Below are 22,130 nucleotides of genomic sequence, written 5' to 3' on the forward strand. Positions count from 1 at the left end.
AGTTTAAAAAAAAAAAGTTTGAACAAATACAGTTTTAAAAAAAAGCTATTTTATATCGCGAATACTGTGCTCTTATCTATGAATGAGAAGCTGAACTACTTAAAGAAAATTGTGAAAAAATAGGAAAACGGAAAATGTACAAACGATGAAATTTAGTGACCAATAGTGACGAACCGATACCCAATCCATTCTGATAAAGATAATTACAAAAATCCAAAAAAAGAAGGGTTAGCTAAAAATTGATGGAAAATAGCAAAAAACTAAAAACTATTAATGAGACAAACGATAGAAAATAGTGACCAATCATGACCAAACGATAGCGATTATGAAAATGGAAAAAGGCTATCGAGTCCTTGCTCTAAATCGTCCTTGATTCATTATAACCCCCAAAGAGTCGAACCATATTATTGTTTTAAAAGTCCATTTAAAAATTCAGATTACAGGGAGTTTAATACATTCGATATTAGATGGCGTTGGTTGAATGTAATTTTCGTATCGCAATATTTTTAAATGTTTAAAAAAATAATACAAATTATTTCTTCAAAATATGTTTTCTGCAATCCAATACAAGAATACAGAATATGAATAAAAAATAAATTGGATATTTGTGACCAGAAAAAAAATAAAACCTTTATGTAGACAGGCAATGTAATTTAAATAAGTTTTAAAATTAATTGTAGAGTTATGAATGCAATACCGATATACATATACCTGTGAAGAACGCATGCGTTCTGCAATATTGCTGCTTTGCCGCTCAAGCGTGCAACATCCAAAACAAATCTTTTATTCTCTTTTCAGTACTATATTACAAATAATATAACATACTTTGTACAAAACTTTATTTTTTTTAAATACAATCAAACGAACAGTGAATTCAAAAATTTTATCGATTTAAAAAATAAAAAAAAATCAAACCGAAATCGAAATACCACATACGATATTATCAACAATGAAAATTTAAAAGAATTTTATTTGCGCGCACCATGAAAATTAATTAAACTGTGTTTCGTTAATTTTTTTTTTGTGATTTCGTTTATGTAATGTGCTCTTTAAAATAATTTTGGTGAATTTTTATAAAATTTTATTGTGAATGATATTTTGTGTGCTGTGTAATATGTAATATAAATATTTTGATTGACGAATTGATTGAATATTTAAATTTATAAAATTATGGGTGATTCAACAATAATGAATGGTAGTGATAATAATTTAGATACAATAAAAGTAACTGATATTGAAAATTATAAAAGTGCTTTTGCACGATCGGTTGCAATCAATTCAAAACGAAAACATTTCGATGATAGTATTCAATCAGTAATTCGTTCGAATAATACAATATTATCTGTGCCAGAAGAATCAACAAATAGTACATTGGCAAATGAAGTTGAAGTAATTAGACTGAGAAAGGTAAGAAAAATTTTTTTTTTGCTTGAAATTATTTTATTTATTATATGTAGTTTTAATATCATTTTAATTATATATATGATTTGTAATTGTATGTCTAGGATTATTTTTTAAACGCTGTTTATGGTCATTTACTTTAACGATACCAATTTAAAAAAATTTTTATTTTTATTTCTAACTGAAAATTGTTAAATCTCTTCCAATCGATTTATTAATCTTACGCGGCTTCAAAAACTACTGTTTAGTATAAAATTTAAAAAAGAAAACGTGTTTTTCGAGTATTTTTGATTAACGTGTTACAAACAATTAAAAAAAATTTAAATCGGATCATTAAATCAAAAGTACGTCGTAAACGTGAGAGTAAAAAACTAGTTGATTTTTTTTCTATATGATCGATGTTGTGAGTAGTAGTTTAACTGTCCAAATCGCCAGCGTTATCGCCCACTTTGAGAAAGATTGATTTAAATGATTTATTATGGTGATATGATAATGAGATCTATGCGTTTGTACCTTAATACATCCCATTATACTATCACGGTTTTTTCTTTGTCCTTAAATATATGAAAATTATGAAAATGACAAAACCGTGATGGGCAGCATGGCGGCTTGTGTTTAGGAACGGGTCTAATGTATATATATCTATGATTGAAGAGTATTATTATGAAAATAATTAATTAATTGAAAAAATTCAAAATTCAATAAATCAGACTGTCATTCAGATGATTGCCAATCTTTATTGACTTTGTGTAGTGACATATGGCGGGCTTATATTTACTAGTGTCCGACCGAAACTGGAATTTCTACCGAAACCGAACCAAAACTTCGGTATCTGTCTCAGTTTCGACCGAAACCGAAACTGTAACTGTTTTACAACAACAATATCACACACAATTAAATCATAGCGATAGCAGGCAGTTGTTTCAATGTTTGGGACCCAAACTTTGGGTGGTTAAAATTAATAAAACCAAATCTAAGAGCGCATACACAACACATAAAGTCACAACAAAATTGCACCGGACTGGCCGGAAAAATCAGCTGACACGTACTCATCCAAAGTTAGCCGAACGACGCGCGATAATTCACGAACGAAGAGTTTCGGTGTGCCGAAACCGAAACTGATGCCGAAATCAGATTTTTTTGGTCGAAACTAATATTTACTCTAGGCTATGCAAACAGTCTAATAATTTAATCCTATGTGTATGATAAATAATTCAATTAAATGAATCATCCTAGATTTGTAATCTTCTACCCAAAAATGTTTTAGAATATTACTTATGTTTTATGCAATATTTTAGTGCAATAAAATTTTATTTTATCTTATCTAAAAAATTGTGTCTTGTTTATATTTTATCCTTTTTACAAAGAAATACAAATTTTTATACAACTTATTTATGGTTTTACATATATAACTGAAGACTGTGAATATAACATCACAATCGTAGAAATGAATGACTACTCTTGATGATAACAGCCGGTATGCACTTTATTATTGAATTGAATTTGATTTGATAATAAACAAATTAAATTTAATATTATGTTTTCTATATCTGAACAATTCAAGTAATTAAATTTAATTATTTGAAAATATTTAACGTTTTTTTTTTGTTTTTTTTTTTTTCTTTAATAAAATTTATTTTGGATGATATATCAATAGAAAAATAAATATAATCATACTTCAATAAATTTTAATTGTTGTAAATCAGTGTCGTAGCTAGAATTATTCCTTTTACTTCAAAATGGACCTAGGAAGCCATTTGGTATTTGAAACAGAAATCTTTGGAGATCTTGGTCATTTTTATCTCGAAAAACTATTTTAAAATTCGGAAGTGAAACAATTCATAAATATCTATACCAAATCAAATTTCATTGTTTATTTTTACTATGGATAAAATATAACATATTATTTTTTAGACTTGCAGCGGCCATATGAGTTGCATTCAGATTATTATACCCTTTGGTATTAGTCGAGTTCACGCTGACACTTCACACCCCCAATGGGTGTGTTTAGGAATTCTCAATATGGGCAATAAAAAAGTGCAGAGCCCTCTAAATATGTCTCTTAACATATTAAAAACCATTAAAAATAATAAAAATTGAACTTGAGTGTGGCGGTTTACCGCCTTAAGAGGGGATTTGTCACGGAACCTATATGATGATTTGTCATACAACCTATGAATATTTGTTAGACAGCTTTAAGCTCTAGCAATATCGATATAAAAGATCAGCGATTTTCACTTTACGTTATACAATAAGGTTGGTGATACTTTCATACAATAAGGTTGGTGATACTTTCATTCTTATTGAGAATATATTCTGTTGAATATGTACTGGTGTATTATACAATTTTTTATGAAAATACTTACCTGAATGCAAAATTCACATTTATTGATTCTTAAGATTTTAAAACCTTTTTAGTTATAAACCATGAATGGTAGAATTGAATAGCACTTATTAGTTACTGCTGGAATATTCTGTATTTTTGTAAAAAAAAGCTAATAAACTGCATGTTATAAAAAACTGTAAAAATTTATTACAACCATAAAGGGTCCGTTAAAATTTTTATAAATAAGAAATTTTATGATATTATTATTATAATCTATCATTTTAATTTTAATCTCACAAGGTATTAAGTCTATTAACAAGGTCTGCTAACATTGGTATTTAATCTGTTACCATAGACTCATAGAGTATGAAAATTTTTTTAATATTTACCTTCTAACTAATATACCTTGATATATTTCATATATACATGGTATAAAAATCTGTACAAGACTTAGACCCTCTATAATTCAGAATGTCGTTTTGAAAATTTATAACCAGGGTTTATTTTCAATTTTGTACAAATTTTCTGTAAAATAATAAATTGTAAGGCTTCTCTCTTCGATAATTTACGATATATAAATTTTGGCACGTGCCCCGGCGTGAGATGTCAATTTTAAAGATGAAAGGCTTAACTTTTGATCTTTTTCTACCTTTCGTACAAAATAAATTTTATATTTCAAAATTACCCCGATAATTTTTTATTTTTACGGATATTTATTGGCCTATGAAGCCAGAGTACCGCACATTTACCATACTTTCGCACTGTAACCACAATCAAGTTTGTTTCTGAGTTATTATTTGGCAATCGATTGGACATTTTCGGATCAGTCATGCTAAAATTATGCATGATGGTATTCAACAATACACGGTACAAAACAAAAAAATGGTGGAAGCGCAGTGAAAAAAATCTAAAGATAAACGTCTTCCACTAAAAATATGGATCTTAATAATAAAAAAAACATTTTAAGCTATGTGTTTGCGAATATCTGTGAATATAATATGACCAAAACAAACTATGGGTAAATAAACTAATTTCTATGTCAAGCCATTTTGCGATTCAAATTTTAATATATTTTAAATTTCAATGATTATGCTTTGGGAAGGAGAGTTGTAGGTGATTTAGCTTAAAGTTGTCCCTCCCCTCCAATAACATTGAACTTAAATTTCAAAATTCACTGTTTAAGTCTTTAAAAGTTACTTTTTTAAAAAGTGCAGTACAATTTTTGAGTAGTATTTAAAGTTGTTCGTTAATACTTCGGGTGTAAGTGGCTGTGATCCTTCAAACCTTTATATTTAAGATGCCGTGAATTTAGATTTCTAGAAATAGTATCCTGAACTAAAAAATACCCTGAGAATAACAATCCACTAAACAAAAATTCTTAGAGAAAATTTTTTGTAATCAATCCGTGTTCACGTTGATACTGCTTTCAATTATCACAGTAAACACTTCGGTCAAAATCAAGCTTAATGCCATTAGTTAAGATTAATCATAATGAAAGAAGTCGTTATAGAGTTATGGAATTCCACTTCTATAGTTATTGATTCTTCTATGGTAAGTTATTTAATTATATCGGTAATTCTTAATTGTAGCTATTCTGTCCATATAGGAATATATATTTTTAGTCTCGGAGTTATGAACAACTGTTATTTCTTCAGAGTTTAAGTTAAAGTTAATCATGCATATATGCGATGCCGACATTGTAATATTTAATTATTAGGTATCTATTTAATGGTTGTATTCAGGTATTAATCAGGATAATTATATATTTACATACAATATGAGAATATAATTGTTTATTTTAAATATTGACTTTAGTAATTACAAGACGTATAATTTTTAATTAATTAATATATAAAATCATTGACTTACAAATTACTTTACATAAAAACATTTTATCTAATTTAAAATTTTGTAAGTTAAGTCAGTCAGTCAATGATTTACTTACTATGTATATCTTGGCATTTGTTTTACTGTTAGGAAGGAATAACCTTTAATTAAAAATATTAAAAATTTTAGTTTTATTCTTCTTCATATACGAGTAGATATTCTAAATATACAAGATGTCTATTAAACTTGAAACCATGAAAGTTATAAAGAAGGAGAACGATCGCTATAGAAAATATTGTCCCCGAAATATGGATAAAATAAGTGAGGCGCTGCGATCGCTAAGTTGTATCAATAAAAGCGGGCTGTTGTGCGCTAATTTGAAATGATATATCAATTTGTACATTATGCAACTAACTTCATCTACTTGTACTCATAAACAGCTAACTTCGCAGATACTACTTAATGATGACAGCGCGGCTGGTGGCTGAAAAATGAACTATAAATTCTACAAATTTTCAGGGACAGACGCGCTAATGCTTTAACACGTAGCGATCGTTCTCCTTCTTTATAACCTTCATGCTTGAAACTGTGCCGTAGCCCGAAAAAAGGTTCTAAACAAAAACTTTAGAGCAAAAAATGTTGTACTAAGACAGCAATATGAAGTTGATCTGGACTAATAATGAGTTATCCATCTTAAGGGAGCACCCATAAACCACGTGACCCTTTAAAGAGGAGGAAAATTAGTTCAATAACTACGCTGAGCTTCGTGAGGAGAGGGGAAAAATGAAGTCAAGCTACATGGTTGTTCCAGTTTTGAGGATCATTTCTTATAAAGCGTGATCCAATTAATGAGCATGATGCAATTAATGCGTTAAGATTTTATTTATATTTCACTTAAAAATCCTAGGGTACCTATTTATTTCTTTATTTTTTCTTTACCAAGAATTTAAAAGAACGACAAAAATATTCTACAGGGTGTCTCTATAAGGACTTTACAATGCTCTGCCACATGTAGCTTAGCTCAAAAAAAAAGTAGATTTAGCTAAACATGCCCCAGTAAAAGTTTGCTATGCTTTGGCGCTATACGCTTGAAGTTGCAATTTTGAAAGCGTTTTTCTTCCATAACCTAAGCACCTTTTTTTGTTGTAAACAGTTAACTTCATCTTAATTCCATACTTAAAACTCCTTACCTTTATGGGCGTAAACCGTAAAAATTTGGGGGGTTTTAGCTACCAAAAACCCCACATTTTACGTCCGTAAATTGATATTAATTATAAGGTTGACATGATTTATTTTATATGAAAAACAGTGTAACCACACCAAATTTTATCAAAATTGCGCTATCCGTTTTAAAGTTATGGAAGAAAAACGATTTCAAAATTGCTATTCCAAGAGTGTACAGCGCCAATACGGAGCAATATTTACTATAAGCATGTTTAGCTAAATCTACTTATTTTGATGTAAGCTATATGTGATAGAGCGTTGTATAGATCTTTTGGCGCCACCCTGTACTAGCGAAAAGAAATTTACTTGTGGCAAGAAAATTTTTTTAAACATTTCTTTAACATTTTTTTTCTATGTTGGATCGTCCTAATATTAAAATAATTACAAGATAATTTTACTAAATTTGAGAATATTTATTTATTAAAATTTCGTAAAATGTATCATGGTAAAAATATGCGTTTCTTATTTTTAATGTTGATATATATTATAAATAAAATTGTTTATAAACTTCGAACAAATTTTTTTTTTTAAAGATACAAAACACAATAAACTTACTTTCTCCATGCTTATTTGTTTTTTTTTTAATAAGTAGAAAAGGTTCAAGTGAAATGTAAAACTATAATAAAGTTATTACAATTGTGTTATTTGTATTTTATGATTTAGATTTTAGAATTATGTAAAACTGACTAAAGTATACGGTGGTCTTAAGGAGAGTATTGTACTGAGTTTTGTTAGGAGTGCCCTGCTATTTTGATTTTATTACCTATACCGCTGCAGTCGTTAGTTATTGCCATCAAATAGTTAGAGGTAATTTCCACCCCAAAATTGCTTTTTGCCAAACATGTATTTATATATTTTCAGCCAGATAGGTTTGGTATCTATGGAAGTATAAAACTATATCGAACTTACACAGCCTGACCTTAAATATTGAAAAGTGAAGAAAATTAACAAGCGAGGCCAATTGCAAGAAATTTTAACCCTGCAACATGCTTGCAAAACTACTTTTCTTGATCACCTGGCAGGTAAAACATTGCATCAAAACGACCTGACTTTTTTAGAATATTTGTTTGTAATACTAAATAACACCTATAAAAATTTCAACTTGCCTCACACATATTTTTTGTATTTATTTACAAAGTACTTTTGCAAGCAATTTGCAGGGTGAAAATCCCTTGCAAATGGCCTGGTTTGTTTATTTTCTTCATTTTCCAATATTAAAGTTTACTTTACAAAATTACTGTTGCCTCAAGGATATTTTGGCAACAAAAAATTTTATATGTTTTATAAAATATGAGTTTATAAGATGCCGCTACGCTTCAGTCAGGTCTTCATTTTAGTATTAGACTATTATGGGAGAGATATTTGACGAATTTTCAGAATGTCTCAAACACCTATCCAAAAATGTCCATCTCTACTACTATTTCTGTTAAACCACTGTTTACAAAAAATAAAACATAAGATTGCGCAAAAGTCATCCGCCAATAATACTTTACTTGTGTATTAGTTCACCAACCGCCTTAATAAACCGAAATCATTTCTTTAGTTTGCTTTACATTCATTAATTTTATTTTATGCATTATAATTATAATTAGCACAAGCAGAATGTGTCAACTAGAAGTAATTTAATATAAATACTTAACATAGCTTTGTGAAAATTATTATAGTTATAAAAATTTTTTTACTATCATTACTAACAACAGGTTGATTTCCTGGCATTGATTTGTTAACTTCCATAGCCATCGGCTAAATTAATTGAATTACATTGTAATATAAATTTATTATTTCTATGTCCTCAATTTGATTTAGTTTGTAAAACATAACTTAATTCATTTCGAATTGTTTCATAAATTAAACGACACTTGGAAAGTGAAAAAATTGATTTGTCTTTCGTTAAAGAATTAAAAGTTTGATAAAGTTTTTTTTATTCTTCAAGAACATATCATGAAATGTTTACTCTGTTGTTTAATAAGAAGTTAGCAAGAAAATGGAATACATTTTGCTCAAAAGCATATTATCGCAATTAAATGATGTGATCGAAATTAATTATTACTCTTACATTATGTATTATCTTAACAACTTTTTGGACAATGTGTCTCTCTCACTTACTTAAGTGGTAACATTTTTTTGGACAGTATGTCTCCCAATCACGTGATCACATCTTATTGAACAACCCTATTTCAAAAGCTGCGAGCATAGCTAGTGAGAATATATAAAGCCTAACATAAACAAGTGAAAACAAACAATTGACTGAGTTAATTGATGATTGAACAATGATGTTTACAAAAGAATGTTTCAAACAAAAGTTATATATTTTTTTATTTAAAAGGAATAGCTTTACATTTAAACTTTTGTTCTATCTCTAACGGTTAACAAGACCCTAATGGACCTATGTTGCCCATTTACTAACTAGACCTCCCTTTTTATGTCCTGAGCACGCTGTAATTTCAGCTTGATATTCTTTTTTAGAGTTATCGTGTTGGCAGACAGACGCACAGACAACCGAAAATGGAATAATTAGGTGACTTTATAAACACCTATATCAAAAGTTCGTTCGTAGCATCAATATTTTTAAGCGTTAAAAACTTGGGACTAAACTTAATATACTATGATGTATTTCATATATACATAGTATAAAAACTTTTAGACTATAAAATATTTCAAACATTTTAATAAAATCTTTAAAAAATTTTAGAATGCAAATGCGGTTGTATGAATGTAAGTTTGAATGAAACATGCTTAAAATATGCAAATAAAATTAAAATGTTTGTATACACTAAAATCTTTGCTTATTAGACATAATATTAATCATGTAATTTGTAGAATAGTTGTAATAAATGTATATTTATGTGTCTGGACAGAGAAATAGCGATGCTTTATTCATAATTTAGTAGACAAAGCCGAGTGCGTACAATTAAAAATAGCATGAAGACACTGATCTCTAAAATATAAATATAAAATAAATAATTTTGAAGTACACCGATTCCAATCCGTAACCAAGCTGATTTTGATGAAGCAATTATAGGACCCCCTGGAGAGCATTATTAACAAAGAAACAAATTTTTCAAAATCGGTTCACAATGGCCAGATATATTGGTGAACATACACATTAAGCCAAAATAAACGCAAAACTTATACCATTCTAAGTGTTAATTCTATAACATTACATGTGATTCATATATAATGTTAAAGTTATGACAGTAAGAATGGAAAAACATATTAATTAGTAATTTTTGTGACACAGAGGAGTGTAGGTACATGAGATTCGATGCATAGATGAAAATTAAGTGGATGAATAACTTCGATGCATAGAATAAAAAACCTACCCAATTAAAAGAATGATCGAAATCGGACCCTTCTGTGAAAACTCTCTGTGACTCTCGAGTGGTCACAAATTTTCGGAATAGCCGAATAGATTCTATCATGGAATTCACTACGTAATTTTGCCCACAAATTTGTTGCTGTCTTAAAATATGGGGAATTTTTTGAAATTATTGCTAACTTTGAAATTATTGCATACTCTTTCCCGTGGCGCCATGACTTGATCTTTCTGTCTATATACAGCGTGTTTTGTTATTGACTGCAGAATATCCACTGATTATAATTGGCTATTGGTTATCGAATGATAGTCAGTGAATGAACAAATGTATCAATTTTTGTTATACCCGTATCTCCCAAATTAGGCCTCAGATCCAAATTTGGAAAAGAGTTTCTTGTTGCTCTTGAAGAGATTATTTTCGGAAGATAGGTTTCTGCAGTCAATAAAAGAACACGTTGTAAATAGAGGATGAGTGTGAGGTTTTCAAATCAAATCATTAAAATAATTTAAAATATATAAAAAGAAGAACATATTGTGGTTTTTTTTGTATCATATATGTTTTATATTTTTTTGTTAAGAATAAATTAAATTATTACACAATATTTTCCAGTATTGTGTGTATTATATACATACAATAAAATACAATTATTTATGTAATAATAATAATTATTATTATAAAGATATGTATCATCAAAACAAATAATGTAGCATACAGTATCCAAGTGTTGTTAGTTAGCTATCAGATTTGAGATTATAATATGAAGACGAAAAAGGTCATTTAAATGTCTTTATGTTAGGTCGAATATAACGTTGAAGAAACAATAAACTAAGTGTTATTACCCATTTCATTTAAAATGTATAAAGAAGGTGAATTCTTATTTTTTAAAAGAAAAGCTTCGCTATAAATACATTGCACACACACACATAAATCGATGTATAAAAGTGAATTAAATGTTGTCAAGTATGTTCTGTTCAGAGTACGTCTGAGTTGCTGCTTAATAAAATAAAGTTTTATTAGTCGTCCCGTTTGAAACTTTCTTTCGTAAATATATTGTTTTTTTTTTGCGAGGGTTCCAATTAGGGCAAAATTTAAGTTTCTATTTTCTCAAAAACTACAAAAATGAAAAGTTTAGAGTGAAAAATTTTTAGGTTTCTTCAAATAGTGAGCATATATAATAGTGAGCATACATATTAAACGCATCTGATCAGTGGTGGATTCACAGGTGCACAATGGAGAATTTTTAAACTCCCCCCCCCCCCCGACGATTAAAAGAAAAAGAAAGAGAGGGTGCTTGGTATAAAAGTGTACGGTCAGTACTCAATAAATTAGTATTAGTAGTTATAATCACCTATGACTTTCAATAAAAACTAGAAAGCAGAGCACAAAATTCCATGGGAGGCTAATCAGATTTTGTCGGATGGTCCTTTTTCCTTAAATCCGCAAATGCATCTGGTAATATTAATGGGGTCAAAGGGGTTACTTTTTGGATTGATCCTATCAGCCAAAGATCTCGGGAAATAAAAAAATACGTATCTAATATTTAAAAAAATCTACCTATAGAAAAGAGACTCGTACTTCATCTCCTCCCGCTTATTCCTTGCATTAGTTAACGCTAATTATTGGTTAATCAAAAAAAATGTTCTCGTAATTTTTGAAAAACTTAGGTATTCAGAGTTGTGCAAAATAATAAAGCATGGCATTAAATCGACACAATATGGGTGAAAAACTTTTATCTGTTTTATGAAAAAAGTTTCCCAAATGGTTTCGACTTAATTGGACACACTGTATATATGTGCCCAATTATAACTCCGATTATAAAAATTTTTAAATATCGTTTAAAAAAACCGACTTCGGTGTGTGATTAGCTGTGTAGTCAAAGGCCTCTGAATAGTGGAGCCTCTATCTACACTGTAGTGTGTCGAAAGAAACACCTTAATATAATTTAGACTAGAGGTTAGACTACAAAACTTATTGAACACCGGAGATGGTTTTTAAAAAAGGTATTTATAAGTTTTTATATATCTTTCCCAGCCTTACAATTAGCAATTGAAATAAATTCCCACAAAATTTGTCACATACAAAGTTCAATCACTGTTTGATTTTTAATTAATCAAAGTACTAAATGGTTTTAAAAGACACTAAAAGAACAAACTTTAATTATAATGAACAGAGTAGCAGTAGTAGTAGTAAACATAAATATGTAAATATATTGTTATATACTTGAGTTCCGCCGGAAATGTTAACAGTCATCTCCTTCTCTACAGAGACCAATCAACTTACACATTAGTAAAAGGGCATTCACAGCTTGGAAGAAGACGAATAAAAAACAACTACAAAAAAGTTGATGAATCTTAAGTTTTTGTTTTGTTTTAACTTTTAACTTTACAACAATAGAATTGGTATTAGAGATGGTTTTTTGTGCTGTGTACATATTTTCATCAACACGTTATGGGTGGTATATTGCATAATATTATTTTATTGAAATGTATCAAATTAATATTCATCATATGTGTTCAGGAATTGTTTGTTAATGGATTATGTAAGACTATTTTTATTGAGATGAAATCCTACTATTGTACATGTATCATCGAATGTATTGTTTATTGAATAGATCTATGAATAAAATTGGACTGTCGTTTTATGTTGTTTTGAAATAAATGTCTGTTGTATAATTTTTGTGTGGGTTCATCAATAGGTAGTCTAACTTTGTAAAGGATATAAAAGCCGATTATATCAATGAAAGTAGAAGTTATATTGTTGTTTTTGAATCTCATTTATCAGTTAAGATAACGAGATACTACTTCGTAATTTTTCTCGATTTCTCGATTAATACAGGCCAACGCCAAATTGATAAGCAAATCAGATTTATTATACCATGTATCTCAAATATACCAAGGTATACTAAGTTTAGTCCCAAGTTTGTAACGCTTAAAAATATTGATGCTATGAAAAAAATTTTGGTATAGGTGTTTATTAAATCACCTAATTAGTCCATTTCCGGTTGTCTGCTTGTCTGTCGTCTGTCGTCTATCTGTCCGCCTGTCATCAAAATTACTCAAAAACGAAAAGAGATATCAAGCTGAAACTTTTATAGCGTACTGAGGACGTAAAAAGTGAGGTCAAGTTTTGGGTCCGTGGGCCCATCTTGTAAACCGTTAGAGATAGAACAAAAGTTTAAATGTAAAAAATGTTTCTTATACAAAAATAAACAACTTTTGTTTGAACCATTTTTCGTAAACATCACTGTTTACCCGTGAGAGCGCATATTATGCGCAAATTGTAATATTATATGGGTATATCAGTTATATGTCTGTGACATGTATGTATGTGTAATGTGACAGAGTAATCAACACTGTCTATACATGGTATTTCAACAAATGACTCAGTCAATTGATTGTTTTCACTTGTTAAATTTAATTCCTTAGAATTTTACTTTAAGTTCATATTTTCTAATAAATGTAATATGTTTTGTTTATGGCATCGCAAATTTTAATGCGTTATAACACCTATATTACAAATACCGTGTTATTTTTTGAAATAATAAAATAATTAAAATTAATCACGTTTTATGGGTCTAATAATCTGATATGGTTTCCAAAACCCAGTCAAATACCCTATTTTGTAATTATTTAAATTGACCGTCAATATATTCACGATCACAGTCATGGCCCCGTACTCGTGTTAGACCCAGCTTGGAACTACGGTCTATTGAAACTATTTGACAACTCTAGCAAACAGTTGAAAAAAAAAAACACCGTAATAATATAATTTACAACTGATTATATTATTGTATAATTTAGAAAATATGATAATTTGATTGTTTTTGTTTAAAACAAAAATTCAATACTGCACATTAAAAACTGTGGTTCTTCTCAGAATTAAAATACACCATCATCAACCGTTGTTTTGTTTGTATGAACCTTGATTTTAATAATTTCCATTTTTATGCGAATCACACAAGAATATTTATTTTTTTTATCATAATAGACGGACGGAGTAATAATGATGAATGTTTATTTAACTCATTTTAATTACACATAATTACAAAAACCTAAATTTTTTTTAAAAACAAAACCACTATTCTTTAACCATACTCTACCATAATGAGCCTCTGAAAGAAATTATTTATCTGCGTGAATGCATTTCAAAACAAAAGAAAACTGACGAATGTTGAAAACTTGAATCCATTTAGTTTTGCACATCTCGGCAATTTGGTCATTACATTCTTTTGTTTATTTATTTCATAAGTTTTGACACAACTTGAATTGAATTAGTATTGTACGACTACGTTGGTTATTATCTGCCGTTTCGGTAGATGTTGTCCCAATAAGTTTGATTTGAAGCCTAAAGTCGAGTTATATCAATATGACATTATAGCTAATTGTTTGTCCGCTTCGTTGAAGAATTACAAGTTTATAAACAAATAACACCGTACAATATCGTTGACCATCCCTTTAACTGGCTTTTTCTCTCTCAGGCAGGAAGGAAATATAATCTAGATAAAATTATTTAAATGAAATTAAAAAACGCCCCTTCGAACTAAAATGGTTACTTCCAATGTCCAAAGCTAACCCATAGTAATCAAATGTACATTGAAATCTATCAAAATATTGAATTTGTAAACAACAAAATAGATCGAAAAGTTGTACTAAGCACACATCCACTGGTCAAGATAAATTCATATTACAAGACCGATCAACAGACGTTGTTTTATATAATATAAATAGAATTATAAATGTGTGTCATATTTTTATGTGATTTATCAAAAAGGTCAAGCCGTGCTAACTCAACCCAAAATCTAGTTGAGTTTCATTCTAGAACTTTCATATTTTTGTAAATTATTTAAATTTATTATCACTTAAGACTTTTAAGTATTATTTTTTTTTATTCATTAAGTCGCTCAAAAATTCAAAGTTGAAACTTCCCATCACTCCCACCATCGTTAGTTTCGCACAAATACTTGACTTTTGTAGCATATTATGTAAATATTGGAAACGTTGAGAAATAGTACATGAAATTCAAAAACTAAATGGCGATATGTTTAAACAGCCAGAAAGCTGATTTGTTTTTCTTAATAAACTTATCATGTCGGTAAAACATATAGAATGTTCTATTTACATCTAGGCATATAAATATCACGAATATGACAGAATACATGCGTTAAGCAATGCATCTAAGCGAGAGATATTATATACATGTGTTGAACCTCGATATGCGTTGAGCTAGTTGTAAGACGCCTGGAGAGTGAGAGTTTCTTAGTTGAATAGACGAACTACAACAGATAAACCACGATACAAGTAACTTTTGCAATTTCATATAACACCTATAATACCTCTTTCTTAGATACACTACTTAACGCATGTAATCTGTCATACTCGTGATATTTATATGCCTAGATGTAAATCGAACAATCTGTATAAGTAAATGCACAGTATACTACAGAGACAAGTGAACTCTCATCTTCTCCACAAATAAAATATGATTATGTACACATATTATTAACATGAATGTATGTATCTATGTATGTATGTATGTATGTATATATGGAAGGAACGGAAACACGGCTCGTCAAGCACCACCAGGTACCATAAAATCTCAACGATGTATAATATATTATGGACGAAACAAACAATTATATTTTCTGTATACAATTCATCAGTCGTCACGCCATCTAGTAAATATATATATATATTTTTGTAATGTTTTGTAAAAATTATTAATATCGAAAACTTAGAAAAATAAAAGTCATGTATTAAATCATCTTTATTCTTTTTGTTTGCATTATAATTCGTTTTACTTTTTAGATTTAATCAATTAGTTTTTACCTCTATGCTCAGTTAAGTTTTATCTTGCACTTTGCTGCCGTGTAGTCGTATTTGTTTGTTTTCCATCTAACGAAGTTCGTTTTGTTCTTTAACAGGTGTAACATAAATAAACTTGAGATAGACACGAACATTAAATTGAAATCGTATGTTCAGAGCTACAGGGAGCATAGTTGATGGATGGGGCAGCTAAATCGACCACAGCTCTGTTATCTTAAAAAATTTGTAAACACAAAATTAAAATGATTGAAAAATAACAATTAATTAAACTTGTTGAAACTTTTCTAAGCAATTTGGAAGAGGTGGCAAAAATGGCATCAAGAAACGAATAAACTTGATAATATATCTCCGAGTGAGGGTCAGCATTGCAAGCTCTTAAACCTAATTTAATAAAAAAAAAATAGTATGCCTTATATGTGGAAGTCGTGTGAGTGTTTTTCATAAACCTGTGATTTTTGTTTGTAGCTATAATTAACCTGAGATGTTAAGATTGCGAAAATACTAGGCTTTATATTTTAATGATCGTACCTGTAGATTAACAAGATGAAAGCAGTATCTCCATGATGAATTTTCCAGTTAAGTGAACAAATGAGGGCGATGACTGGTACTTGAATAATAGTTAAGTATTCGTGTTTACTGGGGCTACAATTTGTAATATATGGGGGCTTTTGTGGTCGAATTTTTAATAGCGGAGGGAGTCCCTACAAATTTAAGGTACAATATTATTATAAGGTATACCAAAAACTTTAGGTCTGAGTACAATTGTAGGCGTTCCGAAGATCTTATATCACTTCCAAGGGCCTCTTTTAGCAAAGTTGTTGCGGCTATTACAGGACACTGGCTGGGCGGCAGGAATCCTGAACGACTGGACCTGGCAGTGTATCACGACTACTGCAGGGCTGTCACCTTGGTGAGAAGGAGGAGACAATATCTCATCTTCTCTGTCACTGCTCAGCTCTTGTCATGAGGAAATGGACTTACTTGAGCCAGCCAGCCTCTCTTTGACGACCCTCCTGCTGTTCTTAAACAGCTCCAAATGGTTCATGAAGTAGTGGCCGGGGATGGCCAACCCTTGTTCGGTATCACAACGGACCCTATGGTCTAAGTGTGTCCCACTCCAGGACAGCCACTCTAACCTACACCAAAAACTATTGCAATAAAATTTTGTCATGCACTCGAAAAACTTATTTTGGAATAATTATCTATTGGATGAATTCGTGAAAATAATTAATATATATCAAAATTTGCCTTTCTTCGAAAACATTTGAAAACCATAATTGTGAAACTTTCCAGATTTTTTGGAATAAAATTCTTAAAATTCAATAAACACTTTCAATAATAAAAATAGTTTGCATACAAAGAAATGTTTTCATTTAAATATTCATTTTTATATTATTGATTGTAAAATATTGTATTAAAAATAAAAAATACGCGAACAGGTTATGGTAAATTATTCATGTGGCGCCTCATTAACATTCACAACGACATAATGAGCATATTATTTCCTTTAAATAATATTTTTGTTTGATTTAACATCTATATAAGATGATTGTCTTAATTTGTTATTTATGATAGTGTAAGCGAGTATGATTGTAGTAGCTTCTGATTTCTTTTTTTAATCGAGTTAAAAATGAAAAGGTTCTTAGTTAAACAGAAATTTATTTAACAGCTTCCCAAAAACTTTGACCAGTAATTCAAAATTTTTTTTAATAGAGCCGTTCTAGATTACGAAAGAGATCTTCAAGATGAAGTGCAGAGAAGGGCATATCTATAGAATGTACCTGGCGCTTTCACTATAATTATTCACATTAAGGATGTACGAGCACCAAGATAATTTTAAATAAAAAGCTTGATATTTTTTATAGAAAGTTGGACTAAGTCTAAATCAATTTTGAAAATTTGGGGGGGGGGGAGTATTACATTGGCTCTTATGGAGGAATCTCGAAAGATAACATATTTTGAAAGTTTTTAACAGAAAGTAAATATATAAGCAATGGCATGGAAAAAAAAAACCAAGCGTTTCCGTCCATATAAGGGATGTAAAAGCAGGGTAGATTTAGAGTTGAAATTATTTTTATCTTATTTTCAACTTTGATGATGAATTTGGATATAACTTCATGAATGTAGATGAAAAATAATAATAAAATTTTTCGATATATGCCTTGGTTTTCGAAATATCGAAAGCTGAATTATTAAACAAAATTTTTAATTTTCGATATTTTGACAAATTACGCCAGATATCGAGAAACTGTCTTCTTAATTTTCGTTTTATATCGTCAAGTTAAACAATAATTGATCATCAAAATTGAAAATATATATTTTTAAAATTTGTTCCCCCACTACCATGCTTATACATCCTTAAGATATTAAGTTGTTGAGTAAAAAGTAAAAAAAGCTAATATTTTTGTTGAAAGCCATTTTTCGTAAGTCAAATAGATTGGGTAGAAATTCAATGTAAATTCTATCTATATTAAAACCGAATATTATCGTATTCGAAGATTCCCTACAAATTGAAAGCAAAAAAATGGGAATACCTATTTCTCTTTTAGTTATTTTTCTCTCTTCCGCCTCCGTCAAGCAGAAAAATAGAATACACACCATGGGAGTAAGTTAAAAATGACTCAGATCTTATGTTTGTCACAATGGATGTGTAACATACTACTTTCCATTGTTTCTCCCAATGCTTCTAAATATAGTGTAAAGTAAGGGCATATGGGCTGTGAGAACCCAAAAAACTGTGCTCATTAACGAGGAATTGTTTTTAATGATTTTTAATAAAAAGATGTCACGATTGTCATTGATTTAATATGGTAATTGTTCGAAGAAAGCAATTTGTATTACCTCATGTTTTTGAAATTGGCCACCTTTCATTTTCAGTATAAAGATTCATGTTCATTATAATTTACATTGAAAGAAATGAAATCTTAATTAATTTACGCATATTTGACATTATTTTACAAGTTTATCATATTTTAAAATTTATTTATAATTTTATTTTACCAATTAATACAAAAACTCTGATATAAAAAAGTGATAAACTTTTTTTTTTTTGATTGTTTATAGATTGTTTTGATAAGTTTGTGGCATAAATTTTCACTTTTAGTGAAAATTAAACAAAAATGAAATCTTATAATTCTAGTTAGATGATTTTTAATTGTCATGTAACAGTACAATGAACATAAACGTTGCGGAAAAAAAGAAACTCATTGTATTTACGCAGAAAAATATTCTTATCAATATTATACGTATAAAAATATTGAATTCACATGCTGTTTCTTTTAAGATTGGCTATTGAATTATTGGAGTAGGGAATATCGATGATTTTTTTAACAAAAAAAGTAAACACCGTAAAAAAAGATGAAAAAAAGTGAAAATAATATTAATATAAGTATTTTAAACTACTAATTAGACAGATATTAGACAGAGAGATAGTATTTGACGTCATATACTATGTTTGCCATAAGAAATAATCAATATTCTTGTCAAGTGCTTGTGCAAATCCCTAATTCTCTAAATTTGGATTCATAAATTGAGTCTGGTTCCAACGATAAAGAAGTTAAGATTGATACTGGCGAATGGATTTTTACACCATGCATATATGTAATATATATCAAGGTATCTAAATTTAGTCCCCAGGTTTGTAAAGCTTAAAAATATTGATGCTATGAACAATATACTGGTATAGGTGTTTATAAAATCACCTAATTGGTCCATTATCGGTTGTCTGTCCGTCTGCCCGCCTGTCTGTCAACACGAGTTCGTAAATGAGCAACATAGGTCAAGTGGGTCTTGGGTCTGTAGAACTCATCTTGTAAACTGTTAGAGATGAAGTAAAAGTTTAAATGAAAGAATAAATTTTAAATAATTCAAAAAATATCAATATTAATTTAAAACTTTCATGAATAATACAATTTAGTTTAAAAGTTTAATGAAAATTATAAAGACAATATCGTGGGAGATATTTATAGTAAGTCGATTACCTTGAATAAAATATGCATATGAACAATTATTTGTAATTAATATTATTTATTACCTATACAGTTTAATCTCATTGTTTTAATATAATCATACCAACCAACCTGTAGACTAGATTACTTGAATTCCTTATTTGATTTAATTATTCAACAGAGCCGAATCGATATCATTTCAGAAAACGCTCTATAATTTCAATTTTACTACTTTTAATTATCAGGATTAGAAGTCTAATGCTTATTCCCATATTTCACATAATTTAGGCATATTAAGGTAGTACGAACGATAAGACAAATTCTCTTTAATTAATATTACTAGACAAGATATTTGTCAATATTTAGTTTACGCTGTATGTATCATATTAAAAATCGTCAATTATAATCGAGAGACCAAGATGTAAATAAATATCGTATACATGATTAAAAGTAAACAAAAACAAAAAGTAATAACATAAAAATGTTTGAAATAATCAAATATCTTGTGAATCAAATATCTTATCTAAACGAAAGTGAAATTCCTAGAGCCACAATTTCCTGTACAGTAAGTTCGCCTGCTTTATCGATATGTTCTTCTTGCAATTGATATATTAAATACAAACGTTAAAGATTTTAATATTTCTTGAGAAAAATTTAGCAAGTGAGAAACAAGTCAGACAACACATTTATTATGGACCCCTTCAGTTTCAAAAACTGATCTTATTCCCCATTTTATTTACTATCAAAACAAACTAACGATCTATGTTACCATGCCATCCATCTTTTATTTGTTCAATTTGTTTTTTTTTTTCAAAACGGTATTTCGCTTACTACAGGTACTTACTATAGAAGAATACACACAGTCTTCCAGGTGTGTACGTACGGTATACCTAGAAGGTCATTAAATAATCTGTTACACAGACACTTAAGTGTACTATACCTATAACTATAATACGGAATTGATAAAAAAAAACTTGTTTAACCTACATCGTTACAAAAACAAGTTACTTGAGTTATGTATGTTACATAAAAAAGTACCACCAAAAAACTGATTGTATTGATTCAGTTAAAGACTCTCAATAATAAATAATTAAAATAAATATTTTTATATAATCAATGAATCTTTAGTTGAATACAGAGAGCTTTAAAATATTGATAATGCAATCAGTCATGAAAGGCAGACACAATAGGCTATTTCATGGTATGAAAAATATATTTCATTTTTGCCCCAATTTTCAACTACCAAGTAGTCATCATCAGTATGAATTATTTAATCGTAATTACTCTTTTAATAGCGTATATTACTCGTTGCTAATTTAGTTCACTGGTATTTTGTGTGTATCCTATATTTACTTTCCAAGTATCTGATAAATTGTGACGCCAGCCGGTCAGCTTAGACCAGGTGATTAGGGTTTGAACAATGAGCGTCGATCTCGTGATCCTTTTAAGCCAATGGTTTTGCGAATATCATTGGCTTAAAAGGAACACAAATGAATACAAATTGTTAAATATTAGAGTTGTTCAGGAGAGAATTCAGCCAATATAATAGCGACCCGACCCGCAGAGGCACAGTTTTTTCGTATGACTTCTGCGGAATCTAAGCAATCTTCAAAAAGAAAATTCCAATAAAGGTGGTTTGTTTTTCTATAAAGACCATTTTTGTTCAAATTGAATGAAGAAACGCGCAAAAAAACTATGATTTGTAGTTCTTTATTTATAAAGAACAACTTTCTAATTTAAAGTGCCTGTCTAATGTTTGCCAGTTATAAATTAGAGTGAGGATTTAAATGAACCAGAAAACTTAGATTGAATTCAATACCAGTATAAGATATGTGCCTTTGAAATAGACATTTTTTGTTTGAAGCATTATTTGGAATCCGATTTTTATGTTCCGGCAGTTTTTTTTTTGAGAAGTTAAAAGCCAAAAGGTAATGAAAGTTATTATAGAATTAATAAAATAATAGAAACTGATTTGATTGAAAAATTTTAACTGAATTTCATGTTGTGATGTAAATTATAGCTACAATTTATAAACCCTTAAAAAAGTTCAATACCAAAGTTTAAAACTTTAAAATTTTTATTAAAACATGTTGATTAATTTTTATTTTGTTGGTTACAGGTATGATATGGTTATTAAAATTTTATGAGAGTTCTTTAACAGAGCAGGTAATGTACGATATCGAAAGTAGATTTTTATTTGGGTCGTTTTAAAGAGTCATTCACCCGTGAATGATGTCGTTGTCTATGTGTGTATGTGTTTGTGGTC

The 22,130-nt window shown here is 29.2% G+C and overlaps 1 protein-coding gene across 1 annotated transcript in view; it reads left to right on the forward strand.

Annotated features, from left to right (window-relative positions):
* Positions 1–1,170: 1,170 nt before the first annotated feature.
* LOC123296055 overlaps positions 1,171–22,130 on the forward strand; it is a 106,530-nt gene continuing 85,570 nt past the window's right edge. The window contains exon 1 of the mRNA XM_044877517.1: positions 1,171–1,407. Within this exon, the coding sequence (XP_044733452.1) occupies positions 1,171–1,407 (237 nt within the window). The remainder of the gene's footprint in view (positions 1,408–22,130) is intronic.

The sequence above is a fragment of the Chrysoperla carnea genome, chromosome 3, assembly GCF_905475395.1.
Source record: "Chrysoperla carnea chromosome 3, inChrCarn1.1, whole genome shotgun sequence".
Classification (NCBI taxonomy): Eukaryota; Metazoa; Arthropoda; class Insecta; order Neuroptera; family Chrysopidae; genus Chrysoperla; species Chrysoperla carnea.